General features: G+C 41.2%; 1 protein-coding gene across 1 annotated transcript in view; it reads left to right on the top strand.

The window, feature by feature from the left end:
• The window catches only part of znf236 (zinc finger protein 236), a 66,483-nt gene that overhangs the window by 32,000 nt on the left and 11,413 nt on the right, over positions 1 to 23,070 (top strand). Inside the window, exons 15-28 of the mRNA XM_020597253.1 lie at positions 4,036 to 4,137; positions 7,244 to 7,386; positions 8,056 to 8,159; positions 9,598 to 9,749; positions 9,935 to 10,111; positions 11,016 to 11,316; positions 12,542 to 12,645; positions 12,978 to 13,421; positions 14,928 to 15,073; positions 16,846 to 17,077; positions 17,164 to 17,355; positions 17,949 to 18,107; positions 21,765 to 21,922; positions 22,064 to 22,192. Of these exons, the coding sequence (XP_020452909.1) occupies positions 4,036 to 4,137; positions 7,244 to 7,386; positions 8,056 to 8,159; positions 9,598 to 9,749; positions 9,935 to 10,111; positions 11,016 to 11,316; positions 12,542 to 12,645; positions 12,978 to 13,421; positions 14,928 to 15,073; positions 16,846 to 17,077; positions 17,164 to 17,355; positions 17,949 to 18,107; positions 21,765 to 21,922; positions 22,064 to 22,192 (2,543 nt within the window). The remainder of the gene's footprint in view (positions 1 to 4,035; positions 4,138 to 7,243; positions 7,387 to 8,055; positions 8,160 to 9,597; positions 9,750 to 9,934; positions 10,112 to 11,015; positions 11,317 to 12,541; positions 12,646 to 12,977; positions 13,422 to 14,927; positions 15,074 to 16,845; positions 17,078 to 17,163; positions 17,356 to 17,948; positions 18,108 to 21,764; positions 21,923 to 22,063; positions 22,193 to 23,070) is intronic.

Below are 23,070 nucleotides of genomic sequence, written 5' to 3'. Positions count from 1 at the left end.
CCCATCACCTCCTCATCACCTTTGTTCCCCTCACCAACGTGCCCGTTGAAGTCTGCCCCAATCACCACTCTCTCCCCTCTGGGAATACTCTCCATCACCTCATCTAACTCACTCCAGAATCTCTCCTTCTCTTCTAACTCACACCCTACTTGTGGAGCATAACCACTGACTACATTCAACATTACCCCTTCAATTTCCAACTTCAAACTGATCACCCTGTCTGACACTCTTTTCACCTCTAAAACATTCCTCACGAGCTCCTCCTTCAGGATCACTCCTATCCCATTTCTCTTCCTGTCCACACCATAATAAAACAGTTTGTATCCCCCTCCAATACTACGCACTTTGCTTCCCTTCCACCTGGTCTCCTGCACACACAGTATATCTACCTTCCTTCTCTCCATCATGTCCGCCAGCTCTCTACCTTTCCATGTCATTGTACTAACGTTAAGAGTCCCTATTCTCAGACCTATGCTCCTGCCTTTCCTCTTCTCTCTCTGTCTACGACTCCTTCTACCTCCTCTCCTTCTTCAACCAACAGTAGTCCAATTTCCGCCAGCACCCTGTAGGTCAACAGCACTGGTGGCGGTCATTGTTAACCCGGGCCTCGACCGATCCAGTATGGAATTCACACTGATGATTCACATGTTTAAATTTGGCATGTTTTACGCCGGATGCCCTTCCTGACACAACCCTCTCTATTTATCCGGGCTTGGAACCAGCACAGAAGTCACTGGCTTGCAACCCGTATCAGGGCCTAATGTCTAAAAATAGAGATCATCCTTGCAAGCCAAGCAGATCAAAATAGTTGATCTATTGTTGGTTTAGAATTGCCTTTCCTGGAACACGACACTTCCTTAATTTTAAAATGCATCCCCTGTATTAGGTTCAGTACATTTTGATGACAGATATCAACACACAGTTTACCCTGCACACAAAGAAAGTACAGTGTTAAGATTTAAAGGAGACAAGTTCATAGAATGTACTTTATGTCACAATACTAAAGTTACTATTTTTTAATATTAACTGCTCCCGAGTTTGCACAGTTTGCATGGCTATGTATTGCAAACTGTGCAGTTAACATGAGCTGTTATGTCTACACATGGGACAGTGTATATATTTTTAAGTGATTTAAGTGCACTGGGTAAACACCACCAAAGTTGTACACAAGTACTAGCAACACTAGAACATTAAAGGTATTCTACCTACTTTCGTTTCAGCTGCTAGAAGATCTATTGAGACTCAAGAGTTATAAATGTGTGTATGTGTGTATATATATATATATATATAGGGTGTGTTTGTGTATATATTTAAATATATATATATCCTTTCGTGTACATTCTGTCGCTTCTCCTCGATTGCTGCAGTTGTACAGTTGAAGCAGTTCTTCTTTTAGGCTTCCTCCACCTTTTTAGCATGTCTGAAGGTATGCCATCTAGCCCAGGGGCCTTGCCACTACTGATGCTCTTGAGTGCCTTCTTCAATTCATCCATTGAGATTACACTACATAGGTCCTCTCTTGTTGGCCTCCTGTCTTGCAATCTGCATGCTTCAGGTCTGGCTAAACCTTGATAGTTGAGTAAGCTGCAGAAGTGTTTCTTCTATTTCTGTCTTATGTCATTTATGTTGGTGTACAACTGATCCCATCAGCTGATTTTACAGATGCCACTGCATTACATCTTGGTCCATAGACTGCCTTCAGTTCATTGAATAGGGCGTCATGGTTGTCTGCCATGTTTTGCAGGCTCTGAGCCTGTCTGCACTACCAGTAATTTTTCAAGGCTCTTATCTCTCACTGAATTTTAGCTTTAATTTCCCCAAGGGCTGTCTTGCTCCTGCCAGAGCTGTCCGTCAGGTGGCAGTTGTGAACTTTACGCTTCACTTCCAAGAGCTTTTGAATTTCATCACCATGCTTCCAGGACCAGTCAGGAGGGGCATTAATACTTAAATACCCTAGAGTCTCACTCGCTTCAGAATAAACAACCCTTTTAAGTACAAGCCAGTGTTCTTCAGTGTCAGAGGAATGGAAGCGTCACCTATGGCTGATATAATTGCAGCTGCCAAGCACTGATGATGATCCTCATGGCACAACTTGTTCACATCAAGCTTTTTGCAGTCAACACTGGCTGGTGTTTTCTTCTTTGGCAAGAACAATTTGAGTCTTAACTGACATCTAACCCTATAGTGATCTGCTGAGCATTCTGCTCCTGTCATTGCTTTAGTTGACAGAATCTCTGACAATCTACTCCTTGTAACAACATAATCAAGAAGGTGATGGTGTCCAGAACGGGGATGCATCCACATGTAGAAATCTTTTTCAGGTTGTCAAAAGAAGGTGTTGGAGCTGCTTAGCTCACGTTATAAACAGAAATTCAACAAGAGTTTACCATTTGAGTTTTTCTTACCCCTACCAAATTTGCCAATGACACCCTCATATGTGGTGCTATCCATGCCTACTCAGGCATTAAAATCCCCAAGGATCAGAAGTTTTTCATGAGTAGGACCTTATCAGCGACGCTTGCTAGCTGTAGGTGGAAAGCTTCCTTTTCTACATCAGGGTAAGTCTGTTTGCAATGGCAAACGTAACCCCAGCCTCCTACCTTCCAGTTTCCCAGTCCAAGTTCCTATAGTGATGTCCCGCTGACCGCGGTAAGACGGCCGGGTAAGGGTGAGCACCCTTTCTTTACCCCACCTTTCCTAGGGGCTTCTCCTGCCCGGACAGGCATAACTGTCCTTGAAAAGGGCTGCCTGGACATTCACACAGCTGCCTCAGCCCTGCTGGTGTTCAGATTTCAGTGTGGGCTGAAACCCTTACGTGCGAGCTGCCTGGTTGTAGAGATCCTACTAGCAGCTTTCAGCTACTTCTTCCCACTGCCATCACATTCACTCCATCACCACAGGACTTCCCACCAAAGTTTCGCCTGACAAAATGCCTTGCATGGTGTGTAAGACAGACAGTGTCAGACTCAGATACCAGGTGATGGACAAGAGTGCAGCTGACGAGGTAGACATCAAGGACGTGATGACTACCTGCTCAGTGATGCCCTTTGTTGATCATCAGGTTGGTTTTTCCACATGCTATCTGTAGCGTGTGCCATTGTCCCAAAGGGCACTCCTCTGCCACTTGCACCATCCAATGCCCTGCTACCAGCATCTTTTCTGTAACCCTGATGTGTGTGCCAGTCCTGACTCTGGTGGGCGGTGGCATCCATTTCCCCATGTTAAGCTGAGGCACCAACCTGTCCTACCCCAGTGCCAATGAGTAACAGAGTACAGAATGGCAAAGGTGGATTTAGTGATTTGGGGGCTGCAGGCAAACAACAACACAATAAAATACTGTCAAAGAAAAGGTCCTACAAAACAAGGCTGTTGCCATTTGCTACTCATCAGTGTTTCCAGTATGTGAGAAAATAAACTAATGTTAACACTACCATTAAAGTACTGGATCAGTAAAAGTAACAGTATTACTTAAAGTAGTAATATTGTTAAGATTTTAACAGTACCCATCCCTAGTTGAGACCTTACAGCAACAACTCTGATTTTTGCTCTTTTTTTGACCCACTCTCTGTACAAAAGAATGTGACCTCTTCAGTCTGACCACCACAGTTTCAGACTTTCAGCTACCAAGAGCTCCTCCATGGCTGGCTGTTTGAAATGAAACTATTCATGGTTCAACAAACACTTCTTAGAACCTTGACTAGGTGCTAGTCATGGCTAATTTACAGACAGTACTTCGACAACAAGGGGTAGAGAAGCTTGAATAACAACAGACGGGCTGTAGGTGGCAGACTGTAGTATAGCTGAGAGGCACCATGGTCTGTCCCATTTTCATTTGATTTATCAGAAAATGTGTAAAATCTTTGTTAATATGCACCTTGGAATAATCTGCTGTTTAGGTACACTTAAAGCCCATGGTGCTTTTGTAAAGTCAACTACATGCTGAAGAGTGAAAATGTCATCTCTAAATACCGTGTGTTTGCGAGCAGTTACACAAGACTAACCTACTGCTTTGCATCTCTTTCTTTCTGTTGACAGACTCATATGTGACTACCCAACATGCTTTACCTCAGAATATTAGTCAGTTTGAGACACCAGCACTCCCTCAGCCTGGCTTTGACCAACAAGCTCTAACGCAAGGTACAAACACACACACACACACACACACACACACACACACACACACAATTTCTGTCTCACTGATTTTAGGAAGCTTTCTCATTCCGGATATTTTTTATGTCAGGAAACAGGAACAGTTTTCAGATAAAGCAAGGAAATTAGTTTCTGAATGCATGCGTGTGGGTGTGTTTTATGTATAGCGTGACAAAGAGGTTGACAAAGAGACATATTGTGTGATCTCTTATTGTGAAAAACATACTGTATGTCTTCTGATTGAAAAGTGAAGAGATAATAAGTTGTGGCAACTCAGGCAGCATTTTAGTAACTACTGCACTGTTTTTCACTACAATAGTTAATTGATTCTGTATAAGCAACTACCTCATGCAGCCACATAAACTAGTAATAAACTCTCTCACTTTACATTAGATTTAAACGTTAATAGTGTTGCAGTAGGATTTCGTTCAGTTTAGTCTGACAAGGAAGACAGCAGTTGTTGATTATGTGAAATTCCCACAACAAAGAGAGCAGTTAATTTGGGCAGTGGTGGCCTAAATTTAAGAAAACTGAGCGTGTGATTGGAAGGGCACGATTTAAATCCCCAGACTGGCAGGATTAAAAAGCAGCACTTGGCCTAAACTCATTTACACCACTGTGGTGCCCTTGAGCAAGGCCCTTAATCCGCACTGCTCCAGTGAAGCTGCTCATTGGCCACAGGTCAGTCTGTGGTTGTGCTGGGCAGCTTCCAGGTGTGAATGTGGACAGATTCTTCCTGAGAACAGAGAATATTTCCTGAATCAATAAAGGATTAAAAAAGTGTCATATTTATATGTAACTCTGTTTCCATTCTTCCCTCCCTGGTGTGTAACTCTTAATAAACTGTAATGGTCTCAGACATATGCTACTTTACTCCCACTGACTAACTCACCCTGACTGCCATTGCCAGCCTGGATTCTCTGTAATCAGAACAGCGGCCTTTTGGTGGCTGCACTGCATCTTTCAGCCAGATTTATGTTTTCCATTTTCTCCTGAGGCACCGTATCCTTTTTATCTGACTAGAACAGACTTGGAGTTTCATCATTTTAGGAGTGAGGCCATATGGTCCTGAGTCTTATCATATTTTCAGGGGTAAAGAACTCATGTGTCTGGACAAGAGGACAGTTGAGTATATAAACATATTTTGCCCCATTATACAGTTATTGTAACTAAAGCATATTATTTTTTTGTACCACTGATCCTTGTGGGCTTCTGGGGGAAACACTCTATTGTTTTGTTGTTTGTAACTTACCATGTTTGTCCATAGCTGTCCACACACTCATCTCAGGGTAATTTTGGTAAGTTTGCAGGAGCAGGTTTAGATGCTGGGTCTGCAGCCAAATTAGGGGCTCTTAAGCCACCACAGAATGTATGAATAGTAAGGAGCTAGACCGCCACACTGGTCAACATTATTATAAACCATGAACAAAATCTTTGACACAAAGGTTCACACAGAACTGTGGTAATTTCAACTCAAGCTCTTAAACAGATAACTGTATTAATCCACAGGAGGGAAACTAGTTTGGTTGGCCGCACACAGAATGAAGTAACAAAAGATATACAAGTCAACAGCTCATAGCAGACAATGCTCTCAACAATGTGTAGCACTCCAAGGTTTCACAGCTGTTGGCAACATCTTAGCATCCAGATCTGATTATTCAACACAGGTTGTAGACTAGTAAAAACATCACAAAGGAGGACCTCCCAACTGTATGGTGTAAACTCTCTTTCTGTTTATTCCCCCTTACTATTCTCTTCTTCTTAATTAATCAGGATTTAACTCAATTATACAACCAATCTTTTTAACTAACTTGTCATCCTTTTCCTGTCATTGATAGTGATATTGATAGAGCATAAAACAAAACATAACCCTGGCCACAAAACTGAAGAAAGCATTTCAAAAGCTTCTGACTGACCTTTTCAACACAGCCTTATTCCTTTTCTGATTAGTTCATTTTTGTAGAGCAAGCACCAGCCTTATTCCTTTTCTGATTAGTTCACTTTTGTAGAGCAAGCACCATCATGTCTGTCTATTAAAAACAGATATCATTTAACATTTTTCATGCAGTTATAGCCCACAACACATAATTGTTACTTGCTCTCTTGCCACTGCTTTTCTTTCTGTACATACTCTATATGCTGCGTTTCCACTATTGGAACCTTACAAGCAGTATGCTCCGTACTTCGCCCCACATAACCTCCCGCATTGCCGCGGATCATCCTGTTTTGTTTTCCACTGTATTTCCTCTGTCATCTGAGCAGAGGGAGATCAGACATCACTTCATAGTGCAACAATCATCCAGTAACGAAGAGTGTATGAGCAGTTTATCAAACAGCTGCTGAGCAGGCAGAACACAGACTTGCAGATGTCTTCACCACTTTGCCCTGTTTCACTCAGTGAATGTTTCCCTCTAAACCAACAAGTGAAGTCCTCATTAGACCTCTAAATCAGAATAAATGCCTTTTAATGGAGAAATCCTTTCAATGATGGCATATAGGCAGTTGAACAACCACCATGCTCACATCAAATTCCTGCCTTGGTGTATTTTTCAGACAGTTTACATGCAGATTTCTTGCAGTAACAGGCTCAAGGCTGTTTATCACCTAACTTGTTTGCACTGCAGACTGCAGTCCGACTGTTGGTCATTAGTCAAAGTCAGCAGTAAAACAGTTACAGTGAACGATGATATCGTGCTCAAAGTTCAGTATTTCACAATCAATACAAGTCCCACTTTCTGCTGGCAGTCGTTGTGCAGAAGCTGGATAAACACAAACATCACCTAGATTTCATAGTTTCCAATTGTTTGTTTGGTGAGAGGAAGATTTGTGCTTTATTGACTTATCAACTGCATTTGTGCAGTTGTAGCTTGACTTTTGCTGTTAAATGCTGCGGCATGAGATAATCTGCTTCTTGAGGTTTAGCTGGGTTAGCATTATTGTATCTAGCCTTTATATACAGAACTATTGTTTGCTCAGTCAAGAATTAAATGTCCATTGTCTTTTTAACTTCTCTGTAGAGCCAGTATTGCCATCAGCCTGTACCTTCACATCTGATCAGTAAGCCAATAGACTGATTATTCTCTGCTCACTTCAGGCTTCACCATCACTGAATCAAGCTACAATCAATCCCAGTTCTCAACTGTCCAGCAGCTGCAGGATTCAAGCACCTTGGAGTCTCAGGCCCTGTCCTCCAGCTATCACCCTCCGAATCTGCTCCATGTTCCCGGTGCTGAAGTGGTGAGACCTGAGCCCCTTAACCCTTACCTCATTCACCTGGCCTTCAGTTTTCAGATCTTACTTTCTATTTATGCAGAGAATTGTTGTAGTAAAGGTATTTAAGACTGATTTCAGTTTAGTGGATTATTCATTTTGTGTTGAACTTGCACCTCAGGGTCTGCTGATAGAGGAAATAGATTACATTTTGGAGCAGGTAACTGAATAATTTACATAATGATGGTACATGAATTATTCCTCTTGAAATTACAATGAAAGTACAGTGCAGTGGAATATATTAAAGAGGATCATTTGTTAACTGATGCAAAAGTTTGCTTGAATAATGAAATGGCTTAATCAGTGATCATGTAGGACACTGCCTCTTTATTTCCTCCTAATTCTCTATTTGCTTTTTTTCATTCCTTTCCTATTTCTAACAATGGTCTCAAATACTGCAATATAAATAGCTGTTTAAAGCACATACAAAGGTATTAAATATCATACAAGAAATGGAGAAAAACATGCAACATCACAGTCTTTTCTGACCTTTCTCTTTGACTGTAGACTAAACAAACCAGAAAAAAACTTGTTTAGTGAGCTTTAGAGGAGCTGGTAGGTGTAGTCCTTCTGCTATGCTAAGCTATACATACCGTCCATATAAGATGAGTGTATTTTGTTGATTTGTTCATGTAGACGAACGGGCTCCTTCAGCAGAGCAGTCAGAGTGAGCTTCAGATGACTGCTGAGACACAGGACTACCAGGATGACAGTGAGGACAACACCAAGAGAGCCTATAGGTTTATTTCCAAGTTATATTTTGTGTGTGAGAGTCCATGTCTGTATGAGTGGCTTCAGCAAGTACTCCTGTCTCTTCGCCTTTTAAATGACAGTTTCAAGTCTTCTGTGCTGCCTTCTCTTTTCACACCTGCAAAGGCAATTTCTTCCATTGTACATTCTGGGCATTACTTGAGGCATGGTCCTTCAGTCTCTTGAATGGTTAAGTCCTCCTGCTTTCTTGGCTGATGATGTGGTTTATGCTGTGTTGGTTGCCCTCTCAGTACTCCCCGCTCATCTAGCCTCCTGGCTTGATGCTGCCATATCTCCACTCTCATATAGACATTGTATTTATCATGCAATGAGCAGGACCTGGGTTTCACCAAAGCACTTGGCATTCAGGCCAAAGAGTTCAGGTTTTTTCCTCATCAAAGCAAGAGAAAATCTGCTCTTAAAGTACTTTCAGAGCAGTTTTGCAAACTCCTGCTAACCCAGAACTGGCTTCTGTCTATTCAGTCTCCCTGGCCTGATTGCACGGCAGCACTCAGGCCTGATTAGCTGTGGTGCTGCACTGATGATTTTCTGCCTGACAGATTCTGCCATATCAGGATAAAAACTTCTGTTAGTCTCCTCTTTGTCTTTTCTCTTTTTGATCTTCTTGTCCAGAGCCCAGCCTTCCCAGATTATCGGCATTGCCTTGTCATGTGTCAAATGGCTATTGAGAGTCACTTTGAGTTCACTGGTCAAAATACAGTGGGTTGTCATAGGGGGTCTAAACACAATTTAAATATTTTGGCTTGGACTGGTACGCACAAGTACTTTGTTTCTCCACATTTCTGTGTTTGGATGCATCTGTGTGCTTTATAATGTCTAAACAAATATTTGTTTCAGGTCATAAAGCAGAAGACATTGTTTACAGCATTCACGCTGACAGCCTTTTATTACTTTGCCTGCATTTTTCATTTCAGACTTTCCCCCCCGATAACTCAAACTGTTTAGAGAAATGCCTCAGAGATAGATTCATGTCTTCTCAGAAATCTCAGGCATCTTCTCAGCTGGTTTTCACTTCTCCACATATCCTGGACCTGCCAAAAACTTAAAAAGAATTTCACATCTTTGTGAGAGGTAGAAACCGGTTGTGCATAGAAAATATGAGCTGCATACATCATGTGTAGTTGGATATTTTTCCCACTAGTTTATACTGTGAAAAGGAAAGAAACACATAAACCAACACACACAGGTACAGAATAGAGTGTATTTCTTTGATTTGTAAGTGGCTTTAGAATCCTCAGAAGGCAGTTTAGTTTGGATATTATGAAGGAAACATACTGTAACATTTGTTCAGTGCACCTGTGTGCATGTTGTATTAAATTTGGGGAGCTTCTGATACTGGCTGTGTAGATGAGCTCTTTTTTATTAAAAATCAACTCTCTTTTCAGTTGTATATTTTGCCGCCTTCAGGTGCAGTTGGTGTAATAAGGGCTTTAAAAAGTCAAGTCATCTGAAGCAGCATGTGCGCTCCCACACTGGGGAGAAACCATATAGATGTCATCTCTGTGGACGAGCCTTTGTATCAGCCGGAGTGCTGAAGTCCCACCTCAACACACATACCGGTGAGCTTGCTTTATACCAGTTGCTGAACAGTCTCTGATGTCATCCTTAATTAATTAGTATGTCCAAACTCTATTAAATGTATCATAGCCCAGTGTATTTACACTGGAATATTTCAATTCAATTTCTTGTAGTAAAATTTAAATCTAACTTCCTGAGACATACCTATCTCATCTGTCACTGACAGGAGTGAAGCCCTTTAAGTGTAACATTTGTGATGCCTCATTCACCACTAATGGCAGCCTGAACCGCCACATGATTATTCACATCAAGTCTTTCAAATGCTCCATGTGTGACGAGAGCTTCAGGACCAGCCTGCTGTGTAAAAAGCATATGAAGAAGGAGCACGCTGTGGAGGATCAAAGTAAGGATGCCTAGATACCATCATTTGGGTGTTACATTAAAAGGCATTTTGTTATAAACTGGATCATAAAAACTCTATTGTATCTTCACAGTTAAGAAGTTGGGAAATAGAAACAAAACTTATAGGAATCTGAGGCAACAGGGGAACTTATATGTATTTGATCAGCATGGAATAATTTGATTTGTGTCAGCAACGTGGGGAGATGATTTCCTGCTGGTGCTGTAAGTGTTTATTTATGTCCAAGTTTAAAATGGTTCAGTTTGGACGCATCTTTGCCTCAGTTTGAGCTGCCTATCATGATGTGGATCCCAAGGACACATGATGATAATACACCCAGCATAATGTCTGTCTTTTCATGTAGGCTCACCAGGAACAAATCAGAACACTTTCATATGTATAGATTTTCCCTGGCATGCTACGGAGGTTGGGGATGGAATAAAACCAAAAAGCTCATAGTGACACCAAAAGCCTGATCAGTCGAAACAGATACCAGTATAAAGTTGAAAGTAGTTGGAGATTATTGTGATTCAAACAGCTGTTTGTGGAGATGACACTTCACTAAATGCACCAGAAGAAACAAAATAAACTCGAGGCTTAAAAGCGCACACTCACGTGCTTGTGTCAGTGTGAACTGACACATTCAGTGGAACAGAGTTCTATCTGTTACATGAGACGCATTAAAAATGTGTCTAAAAATACATTCAGGGTGATTTGGCCTTTACCGCATCTGTTTATGTGACTCATTGCATTTTGAATAGAATAGGCTTTCAGGGTGAGTCACCAAGGTGCTGTTTTATTTTATTTTATTTCATTTTTTCTTTGCCTTGGTGGCAAAGATTTTGGCATTGCAGATTGCCTCTTAAAAGTATTGTCATTGGAAACACTGAGACCTCTGTTGTCACAGTTATAGGTCTGGATAGTCAAGATGTTGAGGAAGAAGAGGAGGAAGAGGAAGGCGAGCAAAAGTCATCAAAGAGGAGGGGTTTGGAGATAATCACTTTCACTGAAGAACAGGCAGCCGAGCTGGCAAAGGATCCTGGTGAGGAGGCCTCAGTGTCAGAGCGGATCCTCGCCCAGTCAGCGGCTGAGCGGGATCGAATCAGCGAGATCAAGGACAAGGCCGTGGAGCTGGAAACGGAGCCTAAGTTTGCAAACTGCTGCAATTACTGCCCCAAGAGCTTCAAGAAACCCAGTGACCTCATCAGGTAATAATATCATGCTTGTTAATAGTTGTCTCTGAGAAACACATCAGCTCGCCATGGTCTTCACGAGACACTGCATGTGTAAAAACTATTTTGCTTAAGGCACATTACTGTATTTCTTTAACATGGATCTTGCCATGAATCCAGCAGCTGATTTAGGTGTTATCCTCTCAAGTGCTGCTGCCATTACTGCAGTGTCTGAGCTCAAAAGGACGCATTTAAAATGACAGTGAAAGCAGAGATGTTTAGGTCATTCACAGTCAACAAAAGTACATTTTACAAGGTACAGAAACTAATAAAAGCACATGCAAACAGACAAAGCATGAACTCATTAAGAAAACATCCTCACCAGTTTGAGAACACATGGATGATATATAGAAAAATACCACAAAGTCAAAATATACAACTCCGTACCAAACAGAGCTGCAGGCATGAGTTTGCCTTCCAGTCTGTGTCTTTGTAAAGACTGGTGACCTGCTGCCCACCATATTTCCTGCCTCATGCTCACTGTCAGCTTCCCAATGGATGGATTACATGTTGGAGTTAGTTCAAGCAGTAATGTAACCATCTTTTGCTGTTACTGTATATAGATAAAGCTTTTTCCCCCACACCAGGATGGCTAGAATGTTAATTATTGTACCTCTATAAATAGAACACCTTTACTGAAAACAATTCACAGGTTAGTAGGTCATACAGTTCCTCCATGTAGTTTATGTGTCAGACATTCAAGTCAAAGATGAAAAGTGTGAAAAGGACAGGCCTTAGTAAATGTTGCACAAGGTCGCATTTCCTTATAACTTTGAGAAAACACCAGTGGAAGCTCTTTGAGAGAAGAATTATTTAGTGGTAATGGTAGAAATGATTAATGTTTTATATTTCTCAAGAAGCTGTTCTGTGTTATTAGATCTGTAAAGTTCCAACCACTTCTTTTTGAACTTTCTGAAATGTTTCCTTCCTAAACAAGATATTCACAAGCGAGTTGCACTTATTATTAGGTTTTCATATTCTGAGTCAGGGTGCATTTGCATTTTCTCCCCATACCATTTGCACTCCTCTTGGGTGATGTGAGGGCATATTTTGTTCTGTCTAGTTCCATTATTTCACTCATTCCATGCATTTATGAAAAAATTGTAAGTTCTGCTCACTTGTTCTTTTTCCCCCCCACTTCAAAATTACCATCTGTCCTTGGCTCTTTCAAATGTATCTGTCAATTTGCTTCAATGCCTAGGCATATTCGGATCCATACAGGAGAAAAACCGTACAAGTGTGATGAATGTGGGAAAAGTTTCACAGTGAAATCTACTCTGGACTGCCATGTGAAGACACACACAGGTTAGAGGTTAATAATATGATATTAAATATTGAAATCTTATTAAAACTATACACAGAGGAAAAAAAAATTAAGTGAAATACAAGCTTAAAGCTCCCTGACCTGACTGTAGACTCTTCAGGGCTGTCCTCATGATTTCAAATCTGTTGGATATTTGCAACCATGAGGACAGTTACATCACTACTTACTTAACACGCCCATAAAATACAAAGAAAAGGGAGAACTGCTGGCATTTTGACCTCAAGAGGACAACAAGCCTGTGTAGCCTGGAGCTGTAATGGAGCAATGGGTCATATTAAGCTAGCTCCACATAACTTTCCTCTTATCTTTGCAGGTCAGAAACTGTTCAGCTGTCATATGTGCAACACCTCCTTTTCAACAAAGGGCAGCTTAAAGGTACACATGCGCCTCCACACCGGCTCCAAGCCCTTCAAATGTCCCTTCTGTGAACTCCGCTTTAGAACGTCAGGCCATCGCAAAACCCACATCCAATTCCACTTCCGGCAGAGCAGCGACAGCCGCAAGGCCAAGCGGTCTGCTTCATCTGCAGGTCAGGCTCTTCAGTGTCAGGACACAGGGACTGGACAGGCTGTGGCAACAGGCCAGGGCCAGCAGCCAGCTGCTTCAGAGGTGCTTCAGCCTGTGGGTCTGCTAAAAACACCTAACTCTGACCCCAATATTTACCTCCCAGCCAACCAAGTCCTGACAGGGCAGTTTGACCAAAATCTACTGCAATCAGGACTGGTGGGACAGGCCATCCTACCGGCCTCCATGTCAGGTAAGGCATTCCGGATAGATCACAACATCTAGAGTACAAGACACACAGAGAAAAGACAGTCATGGAAACTAGTAGCAGACAAGGAACTTTACACATTTTACTTCATTTTGGGTAGACCAGAGTAGCAAGGAAACTGTTGGGAGTTGTTTGTTTGTTACACAGCGATAATTTTATTTATTCACAGAGTGTACGGGTGGACAGCAAGATTAATTTTGAGAAAATGAAATGACCCAAGAACATAACACTGAGGCACAAGATTTCACTATCTAGTGTTATGGATGACCCATCAGCAGCACATTTTATTGGCATTTGGCACTTACTCAAATTGTAATGCCAGACTGATGATTAATGCACCAAAGTATGTAGGTGTAACTGAAATGAAACGGGATCATCATTTCTAGTGTTGGCCAGTGGCTAGGAAATTAGTGTTGTTGGTCTGGACAAGATGAATTACATCACAGTGACTGATGGACTCTGTGCACACCTTTTTCTCCAATCACAGGACACTATTTGATTTTTCTCAGACCTTTATGTGATACAAAGTCATAATTCACTTGCAGTATGATGTTTGGTCTCAGCTGCATTTTTGAGGCAGATGAATTACAAACATCAAAGATGGAGTTATTTATTCTAGGCCTTTGTAGGAGGATTTCACACTTCACCACCTCAGCATTGAAGGTTTTCTTGTGTGTTCTGATTAAATGGCTCAGATCTTGAAAATATATAAAAGTGATAAAAGGAGTGATACCAAGTCTTGACATGAAGAGGGGATTTTCAGAAATCTGAATTATTCACAACTAACGATTTCCAGTCTCATTTCCCTAAAGAGATGTTTATATAATAAGGATTTGGATGTGGATTGTGGTGCTAAGTAAATATTTAAATAGACAAGTAAAGCACAGCAGCGATTTCTAAAGCACATTCTTTCTCCGAAACATTAAAGAACTCAGTCCACAGCTCAGTTTTCACAGTGAAGTTTTGAACAAAGTGCTCAGTTCACTGCTAGAAAAACAACCAGTTTTCATCATCCTGGGAAAAACTGTATTGCATTGCAGTATTTTTTCCTCAGTCTTTTGAAGAACCCTTACTACAGGGATATTCTCCCTTGAGCAGAAACCAGGGCATTTTGTATAACACCTAGCAGTGCATGTAATGTGCTGTATCACATCTGTCTGTCTCCAGACTATTGTCTGATTTTTTTTTCCTTTTTTAAAATCCATAGTTTTAGCCATATATATATCTGGTAATAAAACTTTATACCTATTTGCCTCTCTAGTGCAGTGGTTTTGATCAGAAGAGACAGTTGTAAATTCAGATTTTTCTGCAATGAACAGTTGGTTGAGCTGAACAGTGAGGGTTGGAGTTAATATAAAATGTACTGTAAACATGTTAGATCAGGAAAATTGTACTTTTCCATCTATCTGTGTCTGTGATTTTAATTAGTTTAACATTAGCACAAAATATGAAATACTAAGTGCATGTGTGTGTTTGTGTTTGTGCATTCAGCTGCTGGAGACCTGACTGTCTCTCTTCCTGATGGCCTGACTACACTGGATGGCATTCACCTGCAGCTGACACCTGCCAACCTGGTGTGCCCCAATGTCCAGATTTCTGGCATCGATACAAGCAACATCAATAACATCACACTACAGGTTAGAAACTCTGAATCTTGTGTTGTTATCCATTAGGCCTTTTTCCACTACAGGAACCTTCCAACCTGTAATGGAACTTGAACCTCTTGTCTTGGGTTCTGTGTTTGTTTCCACTGCCCTCCGCCTGCTTTGGAAATGAGTTCCACAAGCTCAATTTCAGCACCCCTCTGGAGGTAGTACTAAATCAGGTTCCAGGAACTTTCGGGGGGAGGAGGTGGGTGCTCACAGGGCTGTTGCCCCTGACTGCGTCGTCACATCTCAAGTATTAGCATTACATGCGTGGTATGTGAACATACACTCATATACAGGTTCAGAGGTAGAACGGTGAGTTGTTTTTTTTTTTTTTTTGTGGTATATCGTGGACTTCAGCGAGCATGGTTGTTTGTTAAACTGCTCATACAGTCTCCATTAGTGGCAAATACATTATTAACGAGCACTGTGGTCCTTGATATTCTGTGCTTAGCTTGGAGGAGTGCAGCCCATCCCTATGTAAACCATGAATGGCACAGGGAAAAATGCAATGGAAAGCAAAGCAGAATGCACCACGTCAGCCCTTCAGGTTTCTTCATCTTTACCTAGTTAAATATTTGATTGCAACTCTTTGATTTTGATTAATTTACATTTTCTAAACACCTTTAAATTGCCGACATTTTAAGTGAATACATAATTAAAGGGCTTAATAATGTAAAACTATAATATGACCAGGCTTAACCTCCCCTTTTTTTTATTTAAACAAAATCTATTCAAATTAAATTAAAAAAAAAAAAGGGGGGGGGGCACAATGGTCTCAGTTTTGACTGTTGGGGGTCCACTGTGCCAGACTCTGAAAACCCCTGAACTAGACCAAATGAGTAGTTTTGTGAAATCCCTCAGTAGCACATGAAGGAAATTCAAAATGTGGTATGGGAGCACAAAATGAGTTTTGCTCAGGCAGCTGTAAAAGTAATAAATGAAAATGTTTCTCATCTGCACACTGGGGTTTATATCCATTGATCTTTCAAACCTTTCTCCTACTCTAATGTTTGGTGCCTTATCAATCTTTTAAAGGTGTTTAAAGTTTGAGTCATTGTTCGCAACTCTGAGCCAAACCATCTCTGCTCTGCTGCCATGAACACTCTCTCCATGTATAACCCACAAATCATATCAGTCATCCCAAAAATATCAGACATATAAGGAGGTTCAGAGAAAGTCTGTAGACCAAACATTACAGCAGCTTTACAAAATTTCATCTAAAGTCCTGGAATGCATTTTACATTACGGATTTAAAGCTAAAACAAGCAAGTTCTGAAAATCAGGATAGTGCTAGCATGAGACTTGAATCAAAATCACTCCGCCCCATGCAGCCCTCCCTCTCATTGACACAACATCCTTGTTGTGTACACTGACAGCACATCTGCACATTAAGATCCAGACATATTTTATTGTTCATCCTTCCAGTAGAGTTCTAGAGACTTCAGTGCCGAGGCTCACTGACTCTGTTCTTACAGCATGTGGTGGCCAACACTTTACTAAAGACACTTTATGTTGTTTTTTCCTATCTGTGAGTTTTTGGACATAACTGAACTTAAAATCTAAAAACAAAAAGTTACATACTGTAGCTTTAAGTTGTCAATAAGTATCAAAAGGTGAAATTTTCTTGAATGATCTTGAATTTTCCCCACATTGTTCAAAAAGCAACCATCATGCCTTATTGTTGTTTCCCAGTCCCTTCTACAAGTCACAGTCTCATTTTCCTCCTCAACATCAGCCTTCCACTTTCATCTCTCTTCCAGATTGACCATACCCTCCTACAGCAGACCTTACAGCAGGGTGGTCTCCTCTCTCAGCCCCTGAGCATTGACGCTGGCCTCATCTCCCACTCTGGCAGCCAGCTGACATCTACCACGGACTCCCCAGTGTCTGCCAATGTTGTCATCCACCCACTGACCAGCCTGGCCCTGCAGCCCTCTACCATTACACCTGCTCAGGTCACAATGGCCGGCCTGCCTGAGCAGGACGGATCTGGTATGTTTGCTGGGGAAAAATTAACTAAACACTGTTAGTCAAGCTGAATAACTGATCTACCATATGCTTTCTCTTGGATCATACAGGTACTCAGGACCTGAGCCACGTCATGAGCAGCTCTGGGCTGGTAGCTGGAGGCAACAGTGGTCAGGAAATCACATTGACCATCAACAATTCCAGCTTGACACAAGCCCTAGCCCAGGTACAGGCCCAGGCCACTGCGGCTGGTTCCAGCACCGCAGCAGGAAACCCTCAGGAGATCACACTCACCATATCAGGTATGGACCAATTTAGATTCCACGAGTCAATCTAAATAAAATACAAATATATGGCTATGTCCTGTAGATTATACAGCAAATGACATTCTTTTTGAGACACATGAAGTCAACATAAATCATCCATGTCTGCATTAATTGGAGCAGTTAGAATATTTCCTGCTTGGACTTTCTTTCATTTAGCATTCTGTTATCTTTATTGTACTGCGCTTCAAGTCCTTTGTATTAATGCAATAGACTAAATAATTTTTGTCTGTAGACTTATTTTATAGTAATTTCTCTTTGGGATTGATAAAGTAATTTTCTATTTATTGAAGCTTTACCAAGGCATTCACTGGAGTTTTTCTCCCTTTTTTTGTATTGTATTTGTTTTATTTTTTTATTAGAGGCAGTGAAAAAGAAGTGAAGATAGCTCACAATGTATCATTCCAAGCTAAAGATCTGAAGAAGGGAATATGTAGAAAATACATGTACTCTTCATCAAATGGACCAAAATATTCTAAAATTTATCCTGAATGAGAAGAATAAATATATATTAGGTAAAATCCTTCCTTGAATTTTGCAGTAGAAGTTGCTTTTGTCCCATACTTTTGCAGGCCAGAATCTGCTTCCACAACATAGCAACCCTAATGGTGTCGAGATGAACAGCAGCATCAGGCTGCCATCGCCACTCAACAGCCAGCCCACCAGTGCAGCCCTGACTATCACCAATGACCAACTCCTACCTCAGAGCCCCGCCAACACTGGAATGGCAGGTGAGGACTGAAATATAAATGTGTGTTTGTATTTGAGAGTGAGCAGAGGAATACAGTAATAAAAAGTCCAGTGCTTAATTTGTAAATTGTGAGGTATATCACGCAGCCCTGGGGCAGGGGGGGGGGCATGGGTTGGCAGTCCTGGTGCTGGATGTAATTTTCCCCAGCCTCACCTGCCGCTTCCTGTCTGTCAGAAAAATGCCAACAGTATGTTTTCATGGACAACAATCATATTACGAGGGTCAAACTATCATGGGAACATTGCTTTTAGATGTAATGGCATTATGGGGAAACCAAGTTGCCTTGGCAGAGGTCTGCACTCTCTGAGTGCTGTCTAGTCTAACATGCATTTCCATTCAAACCAATACATTAAATTCTTTCTCAGGAAGAGGCCAGTCCCACTTTCACTTTAAAGTTTGCTGGACATCAGTGAATCTTCAGTTAAACTGGACTTTCGATGGGATCAGTTTATGACAGTGAGCGAATAATCTCACTGTGCTGTGCTAGTGCCGTACTCAGAGAGTACCCATACGCCCAGGTACCCCAGTAATATTAGGTTACCTGGTGTTTTTAAAACAACGCAGGTATAAAAACCTGTCAGAAATTCATGGTTGCAAATAAACTAACCTCTCATCTTCAGTCAGCTCTGTTGACACAACTCCACTCTATAAGGGGTTGCATAATTGCACCCAAAAGCCAGTTTTAGTGACCATGCTCGACTGAGTCGTAACACCACTTGACTCAAGGCCACCACTTTAAGCCAACAGTCTGGCAGCAAAGTAGGAGATACCCTGCTGACTGGTGTGCAGCTATCATCACAGCAACCCACTTGAACAAAGCTGATTAAGTTGCCACCCATTTGAGGGAGTGAGCACACACACTAAGGGGGGGGGTCCTTGTCTTTACTGTTGAAAGTCATTACGACTGCTCCTGAAGAATGAGACTTTTGACTAATGCAGTAGACTAGGTTATTCTTTTTTATAGCCTTATTTTATAGTCATTTCCCTTTGGGATTAATCGTTTTATTTTATTGAAGCTTCACAAGGAAATTTTATGGGGTGTTTTATTTTTTATAGGCAGCAGAAAAGAAGTGATGACAGCTTATAGTGCAAGCTAAGCTAAATGTCTGAAAATATGCTGAGTAGGCTGAGTTTCACCTCTTGCTGGGTTAAACAGCAAATAGTAGATTGCACTGGCAGAAGGGCTCAGCTCTTTCTATAGTGGCAAGTTGCAAATACATAGCATCCATGGCAGGTGAATGAGTGTACAGTATGGAGTTCAAACAGAACATTACACACAATATTAGCTGGTGCGAGAGGAAGCATGGATGACACCAGATGTGAGAGCAGCTTTATCTCAGATTCCTTTAATGGTTTTAAAGGAACGTCCCTTGCATCCAGCACCAGTGATTGAACCCAGGATAAAACAGAATGAAGCATTGAAAGAGAAGTTCAGTCTCTTGATCAATGTGTGATGTTTGTGAAATAGCACGCTAAGGTGTGTCCCCCCCACTACGGTGGCATCAAAGGGTATGTGGGAAGCTAAAAAAATGCTTTCATGGTTTAGCAAGTTTGTCCTGGTGCAGCCATGGGCAGAAATGTAAAATAGCTACAATGAAACCAAAAACAAAACAACAAAAGTAATAATAAATAAATAATAAATGTCTTATGGTGATCAGGTGGATGCTGCTCTGATGCTCGAAACTGTTTACTAAGTCTAAGTTGTTCATGTCGAGCTTTCCATTCTACTATGGTACTTTTACTGTTCACTGTAACAGACAGAATAGCTACATTATATTTGTAGCAATTTTGGAAACTTTTTCTGTTTCACACATGAGTAAACAAAAGCTTCTCACTTCTCTCCACCTAACATGGATTTTGTCAACTGAATTTGGCTGCTTTATCAGTTTTAACTAGTTAACATCAGCTTTTGCCAGATTGCTAAACCTCTTTCTAGCTGAATTTTTAATGTTTTCTGCTGGCTGCTTTTAATCATTAACCCTTTAGTATGACCTTAGAATCTATGTGCTGGTGTCATACATGATATAGATAATAAAATGCCAAGGGTAAAGCTAGTGTAAGCTAGTTAGTCTGGCCTGGTAATGTTTGTACTTAGCACATGTTAAGAGCTGTTGTATTTTTTGCCTGTGGAATAAAAAAAAAGACTCTACAAAGTTCTTTCTAGTGTGCTTAGAAGCAGACCGCCCTTTGAACAAAGCTGGGCCAGGCACGCTCAGAATAACATTTGTAGCTCAGCTTAAAGATCTCAAGCAAGATAATTAATAATGTCTTCTGGGTGTAGAAGCTTAGAAATTGTTTTCTACATCTTGCTCTTTATTTTAATGTGATTTGGGATCTTTGTTGCATGTCATAAGAAAATCAAATTTCCAGTCTCATCTCCCTCTTCATTACCCTCCTGTCTGAACTCTAGTGAAAACTGTTCCCACTGTGTCACAGAGGCACTTAGACTTTCCTTTTGTTGTTTTAACTGAACCATCCCTGCCAATCGGTATGCAAGTGCAGTTCCACCTGCACTTTGACTGATAAACATTATGGTAATATATTTATTAAAATCAAATACTGGCTTCAAGCTGGTTCATCTTGGAAATGTGAGTTCCCCTGGTGCTTTAAAAAAGGTGAATTATCTCAACTTTAGTTCAGGAAAGAGTTTGGGGTTGTTTTATGTTTTGAAAATGCAAAACTGTAGTTAACTGAACATAAGAAAACAAGTACAGTAAACTAATGGTATTAAGCTGACTCGACTCTTTAGTCACATGGGCAGTCACAGAGAGATTTGTTTTCCTTTTACATTTCTTCAGTCAGTCTGACATGAGGAATTTGTAGCTTCAGCTGCTGAATGTGTTTTGTACCAGAGTTGGTACAAACCCAACATGCAAGCAGTGACAGGGGTAGAGATGGAATTCCGAACCAATCTTCATCATGGTTTGCATCATTTTTACCATTATATAAATAAACAACATGACCTAATTTAATATATTCTAGACACAACACAAAGTTTCCATTGTGAACGGGTTCTTCAGACTCCACAAAAAGAACAGCGTCTACTGGTCTGCTAGTTTTATTTCTTTAAAAACTTAATGAGTTGAGTGAACTCTCAGCAGTCCATTCATTCAACTCATCATTTCTAGTTAAAAGACCCCAAGTCAAAACAACTTACGTTCTAAGATGGTCTGAAAATAAAAACTAGGTATTTAAGTGAAATTAATTACTGGATTCCTGTATCATGTTTTAAAGTGTCATTACTATTTTAGTTACTTAGCGTTACACACCAAAAGGACTTTGGTATCCAGCTGGTCATCTCAACAGGTACAACTGTACATTTTGTGATCTCAAGTGAACCTGATTCTGTAATGAAGCCATCCCTCATTCTATGAGTATTTCATTAGTAAATGGAGGGTTTTAATGTTACAGGAAAAGTCTAAATGGAGACATTTTTGTTTGTGTTTGAAAAAAGTAACATTAAAGTTCAGGTTTTATGTCAAAATGACTTTCATGTCATCAGAAATGTATTACAGAGCGTATGGATGCAGGCACTGGCTCCGACAGTTGGCTGAAAACTGCTGTCCACACTAGTTGTGGATTGTGGCAGTAAAAACTCAAATCACTCTAACCTTGCTGCCTTTCTCCTCCTTATCAGTAACTAGCCTACCACCGAGCACCACCCTGTCACATACTGCTGCATCCCAGAGTCTAGTGATGTCACCAGGAGGCGTGGCCAGCGATGGCAGCGTTACACTGACCCTGACAGATGCACAGGGGATGCTGGATGGTGTCACTCTAAACCTTAATACACAGGTAAAAAAAAATTAAGATGACTGTCAAAGAATTTAAAACCCTATCTGGCCAAATTCAGCAATGTGATTAAGCATGTTTGAAGATAACTTACAGTATGTATAATATATAATGTAGTATACAAGAGTGTCTGTTGATCCTTAGGGTCAGACATTTCCTGCAGTGTTGAATGAATCTGGTCTGCCAGAACAGCCACCCAGCTCAGGCCAGCAGGTCATACTGGTCAGCCACCATTCGCAGTCCACAAATGGAGCATCTGACAATGGATATAATGTAAGTGTGTTTGTCTTGTGAGTTTAAAATATCTAGGGAAGGAGCTGCCAGACAGAAGTGGAAGTAGATTGTACATGTATGCACTGAGCAAATGCTTAAGACGGCAACACGATAAACCCCAGTCAAAGACAGCAAAGTACACACATTCATTATTCAAGTAGAAGTACAGACACCTGTGTAAAAGTAGAAGTACTGATTCAAACTCTTCCTTTGAGTAAAAGTAAAAAAAAGTACAGGCTCTGAAATGTACTCAAGGTATAAACGTAAAAAGTAGTTTGAAGTACATTTCTACCAGCTCAGATCCAGCAGCTGCTCCCCGACAATCACCTCTCTTCCCTCCAGCCCCCCACCGCTAACGATCTGTTAAAAGGATGTGCGTGGCCTCTTTAAAAATCAAAGGATCAGAAAGGCACCAGGCCCAGATGGCGTGACCACCTCCTCCCTGAAAGTGTGCACTGATCAGCTGGCCCCCATCTTCACACTTATCTTCAACAGGTCACTGGAGCTGTGTGACGTCCACTCCTGCTTCAAACGCTCCACCATCATTCTAGTCCCCAAGAAAACCTCCATCAGTGAACTGAACGACTACAGACCTGTCGCCCTGACATCTGTAGTTATGAAGTGCTTTGAAAGACTGGTGTCGGCCCACCTGAAGGACATCGTAGACCCCCTGCAGTTCATCTACTGGGCAAACAGGTCAGTGGACGATGCAGTGAACATGACACTGCATTACATCCTGCAACACCTCGACTCCCCAGGGACGTACGCATGGGCCCTCTTTGTGGACTCCAGCTCAGTATTCAACACCATCATCCTGGACATCCTCCACTCCAAACTGACCCAGCTCACTGTGCCTGCCCCCACCTGTCAGTGGATTA

The sequence above is a fragment of the Monopterus albus genome, unplaced genomic scaffold (assembly GCF_001952655.1).
Source record: "Monopterus albus unplaced genomic scaffold, M_albus_1.0 scaffold33.1, whole genome shotgun sequence".
Taxonomy (NCBI): Eukaryota; Metazoa; Chordata; class Actinopteri; order Synbranchiformes; family Synbranchidae; genus Monopterus; species Monopterus albus.
This window is presented reverse-complemented; position numbering and strand designations above follow the sequence as displayed.